General features: G+C 34.2%; 1 protein-coding gene across 2 annotated transcripts in view; it reads right to left on the bottom strand.

The window, feature by feature from the left end:
- Positions 1-2,314: 2,314 nt before the first annotated feature.
- DGKB (diacylglycerol kinase beta) overlaps positions 2,315-13,132 on the bottom strand; it is a 337,132-nt gene continuing 326,314 nt past the window's right edge. For both annotated transcript variants that reach the window (XM_053989200.1, XM_053989191.1), the window contains one exon: positions 2,315-4,742. In XM_053989200.1, the coding sequence (XP_053845175.1) occupies positions 4,635-4,742 (108 nt within the window). In that variant the 3' untranslated portion in view covers positions 2,315-4,634. The remainder of the gene's footprint in view (positions 4,743-13,132) is intronic.

Below are 13,132 nucleotides of genomic sequence, written 5' to 3' on the forward strand. Positions count from 1 at the left end.
TGGGCAGACACCAGCAAACCCTGGTAGACATAAGGACAATTTCCACCTCAGTCGTTGCTGCAGAACAACGCTCAGAGCCTCACATACCACAGATTTTAAGCTATTACTTTATTTCTCATTAACAGCTTCCAGGTCTCGCCCATGTTTTATTCATTTTCCAGCCAGGCCTACAGTAAGGCTTTTACTCACCTCAGCAGGACCACAAGCAGTTTCCTTCCTTATGGACAGAGAGAAAACAGAATGCTTTCAGACCTGATGGAGCTGGAGACAAGCAGCAATTAGCTGACAACAGGCTGACACGTTCTCCACCACTCTTGCATAAAACATTGAGCTGTGCTCCTCTGGCCCACCTCAGCTTCCCAAATTTATTTATTTATTTTCAAGCTAACTACTTAATAGCGTGGCAAACTGCTGTTTTGCAAAGGCAAATTTTCTTCATTTTTTTTTCAGGGTATGAAAGAAAGAGATAAAGTTCTGGAAAGTCCTTTACCTTCTTCTGACAATCCTTCAGCTTCCCTTTGCTTGCAAGTCCTTCCCACTTCCCATGGAGGGACCGATAGTATTGTCTACCTCAGCCCAAATTTCTCTGGGTCTTTCTGCCTCCAAAGCAAGGAAAGACTGTTTACCTCCTTCAGCCTTAAATGGAAGGGCTCTCTAGATAAATGTAATTAACCCATTTAATCTAGCTCATTGCTGCTCATTAACCCTGAGTGTCTTCATCTGGTCTCCCAGGTCCCACACAACCAGTTCTGTGGATGGCACTGCATCATGCTTCACTTTGAGCATGTTTTCTTGCTCCATAGCAGAGTTCTCTGATCTTCTCCTGCTTCCTTGTCTAGAGATAATTCTTCCTGCCTTTTTTTTTTTTTTTTTTTCCCATTTTGTAGCCATTCTCCCTGGTCACTCCCACAGAGAGGTGAGGGACAACGCCACTCAGAAGTGTCTGCTTCCCAGAAAATCTTGGTCTTGCTATAGCCTACCTCTAAGTTACAAGCCCCAGAAGCCAGTTGGGGTTAAAGGCAGTAACTTGTAGAATACAACTAGTACACTAAATCACTAATAATCACTAAAATGCTGTTATCTTGGCAAATAAATAGTAACCTAAATATTTATAAAAATAAAAAAGGTATTTTTCTGCCTTTCATACCATAGCTGACTATATTCTTTCTTACACTGATATTCTGAAAAATGCTGAAATCTGTAACTTTATTTGCCTTAAATAATTTTGGATATTAGCTAGTCATTGTTGTGATGTATATGCAATCATAGAAAAGATTAAGATAAGATAGGAGTGAGCAAATGCAATAGAAAGTCTACTCCTGTTTCAGAAACTAAGTATTTCCTGTCTTATCAGAGTCCTGAGCATACCAGCAGGTTTGCTGGTCTGGCATGAACACACATATATGCATACCAACAAGCCTAAATCATGAGGTATCACCCCTAGCTTTAAACAATTGTGATGATTTGCATACAAATACCTTACAAGTCCTGGAAAGAGTAATTCTCTATTTGTCTCTGCAAGAAATTCTTCTTCTACTTCTTTTTAATAGGAACACATGTGAAATGAGAGAGACTGACCAATATCAGAAGTTAAATTTTTTTCCTGAGATGACATGTTCTTTTGTCAGCACATTGCCCAGTTGACACACACTTATCAAAGATTTGCAAATCTAGTATTACATTTAATACCTATATATTTTAATTGTCATTTACATTGCAAAAGTCATTAATGAAGCCTTAAGGAATGCTTCATTGGAAAGAGTAGAAGGTTTACGGATACCTTCTTCAGTCAACCTAAGAACAATGTGTCTGTTTCAGCTGTATGTAGATATATGCACATATTCTTTGTTTCACTTCTTACACCATTGAATAATTTCATATTAGTTCTGTGCATACTGAAGTGAAGAAAAGAATCTTCACTTTTTACGTTCTCTTTCATTAAATCAACCATTTTCTTTTCATACTATGTTTCATGTACTCCAAGTTTTTCTCTTCACCACCAATACTTTCAACCTGAGAATGGTTTTAAATTATTAGAGGCCATGATAAAAAAGCCCCAAACAACCAAAATTAATAGAAAGACAGTCTCTGCTATGAAAACTGTTAATTCAGTATAATGGCTGCTCTGTTCTATTTTGTTACAGTGAGAATTTATACACACTGACCAGTAGATCTGATTTACTTTTTTTATGTCTATTCAGAGTTGTATGTAATTCTGATGGCATGGATTACTTTGTCCCTCTTTATATAAAAAGTGTTGTGACCAACGCTATCACAGACTGACACATTTAAAATTGCATACATTATTTAGTAATAGCTTATGTATAATTTTATTTGTTTTCAGAGTTACAATGTTCATGAGATAATCATAGAGAATACATTATATATTGTTGTTAAACACATTTTTGCCACAAAAAGTTGATAGCATTGGTAGAAAATCCTATGTCAAGTTATGTGAAAATATTTATCACCTGTAACCATAATTTCATAAAACCAATATACACTTTACGTAACATTATACCAGCAAATTCCTTTTTTTTGCAAATAACCTTTGCTCTATACTTATGCATGTTTGTAGTTTAGTGCATCAAATGCTTCTGTGTGTGTGTATGTGTTTGCAATGCACAAGAAAAATACTAGTTTACTCCTATGGTAACTGTAAATGTCAACACCACTGGACCCAAGAATGGTGAATTACAAGATCTTAATTTTAGCGAATAATCACCTTCATATTTTTCTACCTAATGCTGAACAAAACATTAATTGGCATTTACCTCCTAATGTTTACTGAACATAGACTGTATATTTCAAAGACATAATCCTTACCAACTATATACTGACTTTTATTTTAATGTCTATTATATAAATTAGGACTCTGTTGAATTCTTATACTGAGGAACAAATGATAGTAACTTTATTTAAATACATGCACAGTACCGTGCACTACAACATGATGAAGTATTATTTTTAAAATGGATGAATGAATCAATAGAAAAATAGATTTAATAAATAATTAACATTTTAAAGTCTGGATAAAAATGGGAAATCATGCATTTCAAGCAAAATTTTATTTTTTCCTTGTTTTTTTTATGAAATCTCTGAGAACTTAAGACATGCAGAGCTGAGAAGCAGCTCACTCTGAACAAAGAACAATGTTAAGACTGCACAAAAAGTTTTGTTTGAGATTCTTTATATGCAAGACTGAAACAGTTTGCCATTCTTCGACTTCCCTTCAACATTAGACAGTGCTGTGCAAACCTCAGACAAATCCCTGTATTATGATTTCTAAGCTATTAGGAAGTCTCTCAGAGAGCTAAGAAAGTTAAAACCTGAGCAACTGCCTCACCAAAATTTATGACAAGAAATGTCTGGATTTCAGATAGCAGACTAGAAAAGGGTAATAGAAAACAGGTCATAATTTCCTTGAGAGATTAACTTAGGGGATGAGTAATTATGGATAGAATAAATTTATAAATTGTTATGATACAAAAAATATGTTTAATTTTCTAATATTTAGAGTTCATCTATATGTCTCAATATTTAGCATATGTTACTATGTCAATCAATTTTTGAAACAAATAAAAGGTGAATATTTAATTGAAATTAATTTAATGTTTTTCCCTACCCAAACATTTGTCTGGACATTGACAATGCAATCAAAAGAACTGTAAATTTTCAGAAGTGAGTCTACTCCAGTGAGTTTGATTAATTATGCATTACCCCATTTCTCTGAAGCATCCTTCACTAAATCTTTGGTGGGAAATGCACTTTAATTAGGCATGAGCTTTGGTTATTTGTGTGCATATGCACTATGCTATTGGTCAATGTGGAGAATGATTTAAAGTTTGCCATGTTACAGAGATGTAGTGCTCGTGAAAATAATTCTAGGGTTTCAACAAACACTGATGGCTTGTTTTGCAAGTCTTATTATCTTCACTCAGCATGATCTTCTTAGTCCCAAAGTTTTTGCTCAAGCTTTCATCAACTTGTAATCTTAACAAAAACTTACACAAGAACAATCATGATCATTTGAATACTGTGCATATTGTTAGATGTTTTCAGCAGGTACAGTTACTCATGTACATAGGAGTTATCAGACTAACTTACAAGATTTTAATACTTAGTCTAATAAACATATTCTCAGGGTAGAAAGAAATTATAAACTAAAAATACAGGTTAATGAGACCTGCAATGTTTCTACTCTGAAACAGGTCAGATTGACTATTCATGTAAAGATGTTTGATTGAAGAGATACTATTGAACTTATGGCATATGTTTAATGTAGCAGAAAAAGCTTAAACAGAAAAGAGAAAAAATCAAATTATCCATGACATTCTCTTCCCATATTCCATGGCAGAATTAGTCCACAGATTAGTAAATGGTAACGCATGCAACAAAAAATATGCTGTATCACTGTATGTAAACATCTGCTTTCATCATGCAAAATGCCTACAAAACTGTGACAACATTTTTTTCTAGTAGCATAGTTTTACATCAGCTCAGCTACAGAACAGTTAAACCAAAATCCAAGATTTTGCAAATAGAAGATATTCTAAAATTCTTGAAAGATTTCCGGCATAAATATTCCAAAGCCCAACAAAGCTAATTTTTTTTTTTAACTAAACTACATAGGCTTATTCCTTGCTGTGGTTCCTTGTTCTTTTGATGATAGAAGAGAAAAGACCAGTTTTTGGAGGTGGTCCCATCAACATGGGGGCTTGGTTCTTGTGAGTAATTTTTATCTGGGGAAGAAAGAAGAAAAACAGAGTTACCCCTTGAGCTAGTTCAGTTCCAACTATTTGAGATGCCTGATTTATCTTTATATATAACTTCCAGACCTGCATCATTTCATCTAAGCTAAAAGGAAAATACCTGTTTTTTTAAATGAATGATGTTCCATATGCAGTAGACCAATCTATGTGTAATAGTTTTCCCACAAATAATTTGAATTATATGCAAAAAAATTAATAAATACATGCAATAAAATACATGCCAATATATAATCATACTTTTTGAGTGTGGGATTTATTGCTTGCTGTTGAGGAAGAATTTAAATTTGGAAAGAACATACATGCTGACAGACCAAGCTGTTGCCTATTATTAAGATATAACCTATGTCTTTACATGCTTTATTTATATATCTAATCAAGCTGTACTGTTTTACCACAGGACAGTGCTTAATTTCAAAACAGCCATGGGGAACAAAAGTGCAAAGTTAGTACACAAGAAAAGGTCCAAAATATGAACTAGCATTCTAATTTGTTAATTAATTGTTAATAGAATAGGCTCAAATATTGAAAAGACCATTTAAAACACTTTGTAATACTGCTCTAAAGCCACCCGTTTTGATTTCTTTGGTACAGAACTACGAATCACCTTAAATGAGACAACCTTAAAGTAGATTATGTCTGCAATTTTCTCTAATTCAAGTCTAAATTAGAGAAGACATTTTATGAATGTATGCTATGCTCAAAGCTAATTGAAAGCAATTATCAAAGTGGCATTTTGTCTGTGACTTTAAGATACATTGTAAGATAATAAATGATTCTCATTATGTAATAAAAAGGTCACATCTTGCCTTTGGGCTAGTGACGTTAGGAGTTTTTCAAAAGCAATCCGAGACATTTTCTTTAGTGAACTACGACTAATACAAGAACCATCACTTATTAAATATCAGTTGTCACCTGCATAGTACCCACATAAGAGATGGTATCTCTTTCAAAAAGAAACACCACCTCATTAAAAACTGGAAAAATATATCTCTTAAAGTGCATACCTGACATTTTCAAGTTAAAATGAATATCCTTCACTTGTCATTCACTAATAGTAAATGAAACAAAAAATGTATGTCACGTGGAGAGGCTCATTAAAATATAGATCAGGACATTTCTTGGGGTAGAAATTTACTTTACAATGTAAGAAGACAGAAACATAAAAATCTCAACAGAGTGTGTGTCTTGGTTTAACTCTATTAGAGCCTTTACTCTCCAAATGCTCATTTTTATGCCACCTTAGTTCATTAACTTCAAATTTCATGTGGGACCTCTTTTTGTCAACACTATTCATTAGTATTGAATATAGCATATGGGGGGTTCTTGGCAATGTAGATTACTTTCACATGGATAATAACTCTGGCTTTCAAAGACTGGCACCAATATATTTTCTCACAATAAATTCTGCTTCAGGCATCACTTTGGAAGCCAAATCTGTAGTTGGGGTAAACTGGCATTATTCCATTGATGTCAGTACCAGCTGATGATCTGGTCCTGGAAAACTGCCTATTTTTGTAACTTCCACATACTTCATAAGACATATTTTGGGGATCAGGAGCAGTGATGATATCAACTTGATCCTGAGGATCATGACATGAAGTAACCTACAGCTGGTGTGAATGAATTTTTCAAGTCATAAAGAGTTTAGCTTATTGCAAGATTTGGCCATGATGTAGCAGTAGGAATGCCTTTAAGTTTCCTTTCTGAGGTAAAACATAGAAATTCCATCCTAAAGTGAGTGAATAAAAGAGCAAAGCTCAAAAGATGTCTTTAGTATGAAGGGGTGAGGTAATCCTGAGACCCTGTACAGATTGCATGTCGGGTTGGGGCTGTTCAGTGCTCCTCAGGATGAATGCAATTACATACTGAGTAAATGTTTATCATTTGTAATGTTCTTTCTTGGCTTGAGCCATCTGTTTCAGAGACCACAACCTCTTCAGTATGTTGCTTCCTATCAGCTGAGATCAGCTAACAGGCCTGAATACGATTAACCACTACCATGCATGAGGTTGAGTCCTATATGCCTCTCTCCAAGACATATTTTTCAACTGTTATAAATAGGCACAATTTCAATGGTGTAAAATATTTTACATTCTGAAAATACTACAATAAAATGTAAATTTAAAGTATATATTTTTACTTAGTCATGGTAGCGTCTATTAACATTGCATTGGTTAACAATGATAACCATCAATTCCTCACTTTCTTACCCTAAAAAAAATTAAATAAATTGAAACATCTTATTTTTGGCTGATGAAAAGAGATCAGTATGTTTCTGAACCATTGCAGTATTTTGCCTGAAGAAGGCTAATTTTGTCTTTCTCAATACTCTCAGGCATTGCACTTCTGCCCTGGTCTCTCGCTTCTGCTTCTGTTCTCATACTGGCAACACTGCCAGAGTTGGAGCTGTGAGTTTGGGAGACAAGTGACAGTGCTCACTTCAAGATGGGAATGAGCACTGAGGATCTCAGACAGAGAAATAGTGTTGTAGGTCAAAGTAGGGCCTAACATTGAAAGTGCACTATAGAAGGACAAAAAGAGAGCAAGAGAGAGAGAGAGATATCTTTACTTAGAAGCAGCAGAGACTTTGTTAAGTTAAAAATTCCTGCTTACAGCTCTATAGAGATTCTGCGTGTGTGCACAGGGACTGTCTAAAGACTAACATTTACCATTCAGTTTCTCTTCCATTCAGCAAGCATCTTCACGTCTTTTTTAGTAGAAACACAATTATAAAAGTTTTAAAGAAGACCCTTTTAAAAAAATTTTAATGTTTCCTAGATTTACCTGTTAATAAGATACACACATGTACATGAGAAAAAAGAGATTGCACAGACAAAAATCCAGAAAGCTAAAATCCTAACTAATGTATTTTTAGGAATAGATAATATATACTCATAGAAATTACTATGGAATTCTGGAAAACAATTTTTGAGATCACTTACTCAATTTAGTGAAAATATGTAATAACTTGAGGATAATATAGAGAATATTTTAAACATAAATTGAATGCCTGAATTGCTGCTGGAAGAAAAACAAAACAAACAAACAAACACACAACCACCCCAAAAAATCCAAGCCAACCAAAAAAAAAAAAAAAACCCAAAACAACAAACCCCCTCCCCTAAACAAACATCAACAAAAAAAAAAACCAAAAAAACAAACAAACAAAAAAAACCCCAAACCAAATCCAAATTAACAAAAAACCCACAAACAAACAAAACCACCCAAAACAAACAAGAAATTATTTTACATACTTGGTATAAATTTATATTTAAAAACAGACAAAATCAGAAAATAACAGAATTCCATTTTGGGGGTAAGTACATAGCCACCTGATTTGCTAAGATACCATGGATTTTTGTTGTAAGCCTGCTCCACAACATTCTAGGCTAAACTTAAAGTGTTGAAGCCAATGACAAACCTCTTATTCACTAATTGAAGCCAAGATTTTATCCCACAAGGGTTGGTGTATATATACTAAATATGTATTTAGCAGAAAAATATTGCATTTGCAGAAATCATCTTTCCAGTATTAGAAAGTATCTCCAGTGATTGTATTTGTGGTAAGGAATACTAGGTCAAATTGAAAGAGTATAATTCTCAAAAGAAGAGATGATAATATCTCCCTATATGTCAATAGAAAATTTTGTGATAAAGAAGAAGCCTGAATTTTTTCATACTAAAAATTCTTACAAATGCATGAATCAGGCCTTTATTTGTTTTAGGAGCAGGTCAGAATTTCAAAATGCCTTGAAGTCACATTAATATCCACTAAATGAAATGCAGTGAGCATAAAAAATTTTAGCATGATAACAGTATCTTTTAGGTCAGTCAGTTTTACTTTCATGTTCCTTTTTCTGCAGTATATACTGGTTACCTTTATGCTTCAAAGAATGCCTAAACATTTACTATTTACTATTTCAGAAGACATGGTACTATAAATGCAGGTTCTAAATTATTGCACTAGCTGACAATAGAAACCTGGAAACAGAGCTAATCAGCTCTGCTTAGAATATTTCAATTAAGGTTAAAAAACATATTACTGTATTTTAAAGACAGAGGGGAAAAACTGCGAGGAAAAAAACCCCAGCCTTATTCAACTGGATCTATTACTTTATGGTTACTTTTTTACATGTTCTCAGCAGGGTTTAGATGTTGGTTGTTTTGAGGGTAAGACGGTTTTCTCACAGTCTAGACACCCAAATCCTGCTCCTCTTACAGGAAATGGAGGGATGCAACTCTTCTATATCCCAGGAGTGCCAAACACTTTTATCTTCCTTAGGTGATCAAGAGTGTTTGGGGAATCATGTTATGAATCAGAGTGATAAAATGTAGGCACTGCTGAGCAAAATTAACCTGTGACTTGAATTATGTGCCATTTTGGGCAAAATCTCTCAGATCTAGACTAGTTGTTTTAAAAGCGTTATGCAACACATCTTAAATAAATTTCTAAACAATATTATTGTGCAAAGTGCAATCAAATCTAATCAGTTTGGCATTAATTAAGCTCTAATAATATACTCTAGTCTCTCTCCTAAGTAGTATGATCCGTTTCCCCTTCACACAGGTAGATTGGAAAACGTTACGGTGTCATCATAATTTTTAAACATACTGAGAAAATGACAGAGCTGCAAAATTAAAATAAATGATTAATGGCATTTTTTTCATGTTTTGTACTAATAGGTATCACTGAGGTTTTAAATTAATAGAGCTGTCAGCTCAGGGTTGTTACAGATCCAGTGCAGAACTAAAATGGAAATTATGTATTCCACAGATACCTAAAGATGACACTTTGGAATATTTTAAATTTTAATTAGTAGGTGCAATTGTTTTTCCTCCTCCTCCCTAAAACTACTGCAAATTAATTGGCAATTAGTCACAACTAATTCTTTTCTTAACAATCTGAACTGGAAAGAAAGGTGCACTACATGCTAGAGTATTTGTCTGGGGCGCAGAAAGCACACATGCAGTAAATTGCTTTGTCAATTACAAAAACTACTGTTGTGAAATTAAGAAAAAGAATATGCATACATAAACAAAAATAATTAAAGTGCAGTGTACCTGTGACCACAAATAATAATGCCCAGCTGCAAAATAAAATTTTAAAAACTCAATAAATCAATCTGGCCTTGGAACAGAATGCACACTGCTGCTCAAAAGGGAAAGAAAGTGCAGCATTTTCATATAACATCAAAAATCCTCCCTAGTGAGTGATTTCCATTTTTAGGTAAACTATGTAGCAATTGGCTAACATTCTATTGAAATCAGCCATCATATCTAGGACCCAGATCCTGTTTGCTCTAAAGTGGCAGACGTAGTAGGTTAAATTCTCTCATTATAAAGAACTGATAAGAAAATATTGGTGCAACCAGAGGCATGGATAGAAGATACTTTACAGACAGAGTCTAGAATACAGCTGCCGCTGCTTCATGTGATGTGTTGGAGATATGGAGACATGTCTCCATGATATTGGAGACAATGGATCTATATAAAAACAAATCTGTAACTCTCTTTTAGTTTTCTCACATAGCTCTGGCACATAGTGATAATAAAAGCTTGGTTTGGTTTGGTTCAAGTTCTTGATTCTCTCTGTATCTAACTCCAGGACAGAAGGATCTCTGTGCCCTGGCTCATCACATCTCTAGGGACTAAAGGACAAACTGGAGACAAAGCACTCATTCCAAACTTATTTTTAAGGTGCATTCAAATTACAGTATTTTGAAATACTAATTTTGTGTAACATTATTCCACTACTTACTCCAAATAACAGTTAACAATCAGGAAGCAATTCTAAAAATACTGCGTCTCAGATACCTGTGAAACTGTGTTTCTGGCAATCCATTAGGTGAGCTCTGACTATGGGTTTTTATTTTTGTTTCTTTATTTAAGCAATATTCTTGCATCTTCTATAGACATTTCTGTCTTCTACTTTTAATCTCATGTTTCTAGAAGCTTGACACTCTTTCAGATATCATGCCAAGCAAGTCAGGAATAGATGAAAGAACAGAAATTGCAGTTATTTCTAATTAGGATGGAACATTGTTATAGATTTTTTCAAAACATTGCTAATAATTTATGTAGCTAAATTGAAAGATTACTTTTCTTAAGAAAAAAAAAAAAAAACCCTGATGGCTAAAGCTAGACGTTTATTGAATTAACTTGAGAGTCTTTGAAGTTTCATTACTATTAATGACCTGTTTGGAGATCAGGTGAAACCATAGATATCTTTCATGTTGCTATATTTGTCTGGGAGAGCTCTGATAGAATTTCCTCTTCAGCTAATCAGACAAGATGTTTAACATAATATTAACATTATCATCTTTCCTTCTCCCAAAGAGTCTTCTATAAAAACACAGTGAAAACAATACAATTTGATGCTCAGATGCTTCATCTTATTATACCAGAGCAGAGTGACTTTGTTAGATGCTGCATTGTGCATGTGTTCAACATACTGAGTAATTCTGGATGACAGATTTTTACACCAAGCCAGTCACACTTTTAAGAATGCACAGAACCTACAGGAGTGCATACCTGCTCCCCTGTATGGATGACAGGTGCATAAGCAATGTATCATCAAAGATTTTAAAAGAAACACACAACTATTTGTTTACTCCTAAAATTGATCACAGGAAGGAAAAATCAGAGATCACAGCTTCTGGAAAAGCAGTGCATTATCTACCATATTCCACAATATTTTCTCAGAGCTCACAGTATAATTTTGGAGAAGCATGGCCTCCATATACATGAGAAAGGACAGTGTCAGAAACTCATGCTATCTGTGGGAAACTTCTTTTCCAGTCAGAAAGGAGAAGCTACAAAGAGAAACATGTTGATTCCTTCAACAGGAAATAAACTTCCAAGCCTGTATGTGCAGGCAGTATCCTATACAGACTAGGGATTTGAGGCTGAACTTGTTTTCCTGAATAGGCATAATAGAAAAGCAGGAGAATGTTGATCAGGTTGAACTTAATTACTTGAAAAATCATTTGGAAAAATACTCTCATTTATATCAAAACCTGAAGCAATGCAGAAAAGTACTTTTGAGCTTAAGTACTTGCAATCTGAACTTCTTTCTGACTTAGTCTCTCTAATATTTATAGGTCAGTCCTTAAATATTGAATTTAGATGACACTGAAGATCCTAAGATACCAAAAATAAAGTGTATTATTTCAACTTCATAAAAGACAGTTGAAGGGGGAAAGATAGCAGATTTTGTTTTTTGCTGGTTGTTTTTTTTTTTTTTTTTTTTTTAACAATAGCTTTCTGGCTGGAACACAAAAGAATCAAAAATCTGAGGCTCAGCTGTTGTGCCTCACTGATGTGTGCAACCTAACAAGGTGCAGACCTCTCCTAAAACTAGTGAGATGGTATATCCAAACACAACTTTAGCTTTTTTCCTTCAAAGAAGATAGCTAGTAAACTAATAAGTGCCTTGCCTCAGCATCCTAATGAGAAAAGAGGTAGCTTGGGAATGTCTCTGCACAATGCAGGAACGGCAGCATCTTTATATACAGGACTCAATTTCTTATAAGAGAAGAGGCAAAAGGAAAGGAAAGCCAGATTATCACATGTGTCCTAGGGAACTAAACTTAGAGAGCTCTTTATCTGGCCATGATGATTTTTTTTTCCATTTAAAAATCTGTCATTATTATTTTGCTTTCATTTTGGGAGAAAACATCAGTTTTTTCTCTAAAAAGGACAAGCCTCATGATTTTTACATTGGCCTCCTTATTAGTTTTCTGTAATTTGAGCTCTTGCTGGCTCAAATGACTGATTACATAGCTGACTAAGCCTAAAGAATTATTTTGATTTTCTGGGGGTTTTGTATAGACTCTGGTTTGGATACACATCACAGATATCACCCTGGCATTTACATGTACATTTGGCTTCCAAACAAAGATCACTGTGAAGCACAAATTCAGATATCAAATCTGGATCTTTGGTTGAGAGAAACCTAATATCCACCTATGTCTAAAGACATTCTTCCTATTATCTAAGGAAGAATTCCTAGCTACTTTGCAGAGAACTTAAAGAAAAAAACTCTACTGTAGTTAGAATTAGTGGGGAGGAAAGAGGTTGGACCATATATGTTTGCTTTGTAAGATGTAAGAAACAGAGCATAGTACATAAACAACAATGCAAGGAGCTATTGCAATAAATACTTAAGCTCCTCAGCAGAAAAAATAATCCTCAAAAATGACTAAAATAACAGAAAATAATATTTCTATATCTAAATTCATAGAAGTGCATTGGTATAGCAAATAGTTCATGTATTTTTTCCTCAGAGGAAACAACTACATTCAACAGCATGGTTTTCTTATGCAGCACCAAGTATATTCTCATAAAAATGGTATAGCAAA

Source organism: Vidua macroura, chromosome 1 (assembly GCF_024509145.1).
Source record: "Vidua macroura isolate BioBank_ID:100142 chromosome 1, ASM2450914v1, whole genome shotgun sequence".
NCBI lineage: Eukaryota > Metazoa > Chordata > Aves > Passeriformes > Viduidae > Vidua > Vidua macroura.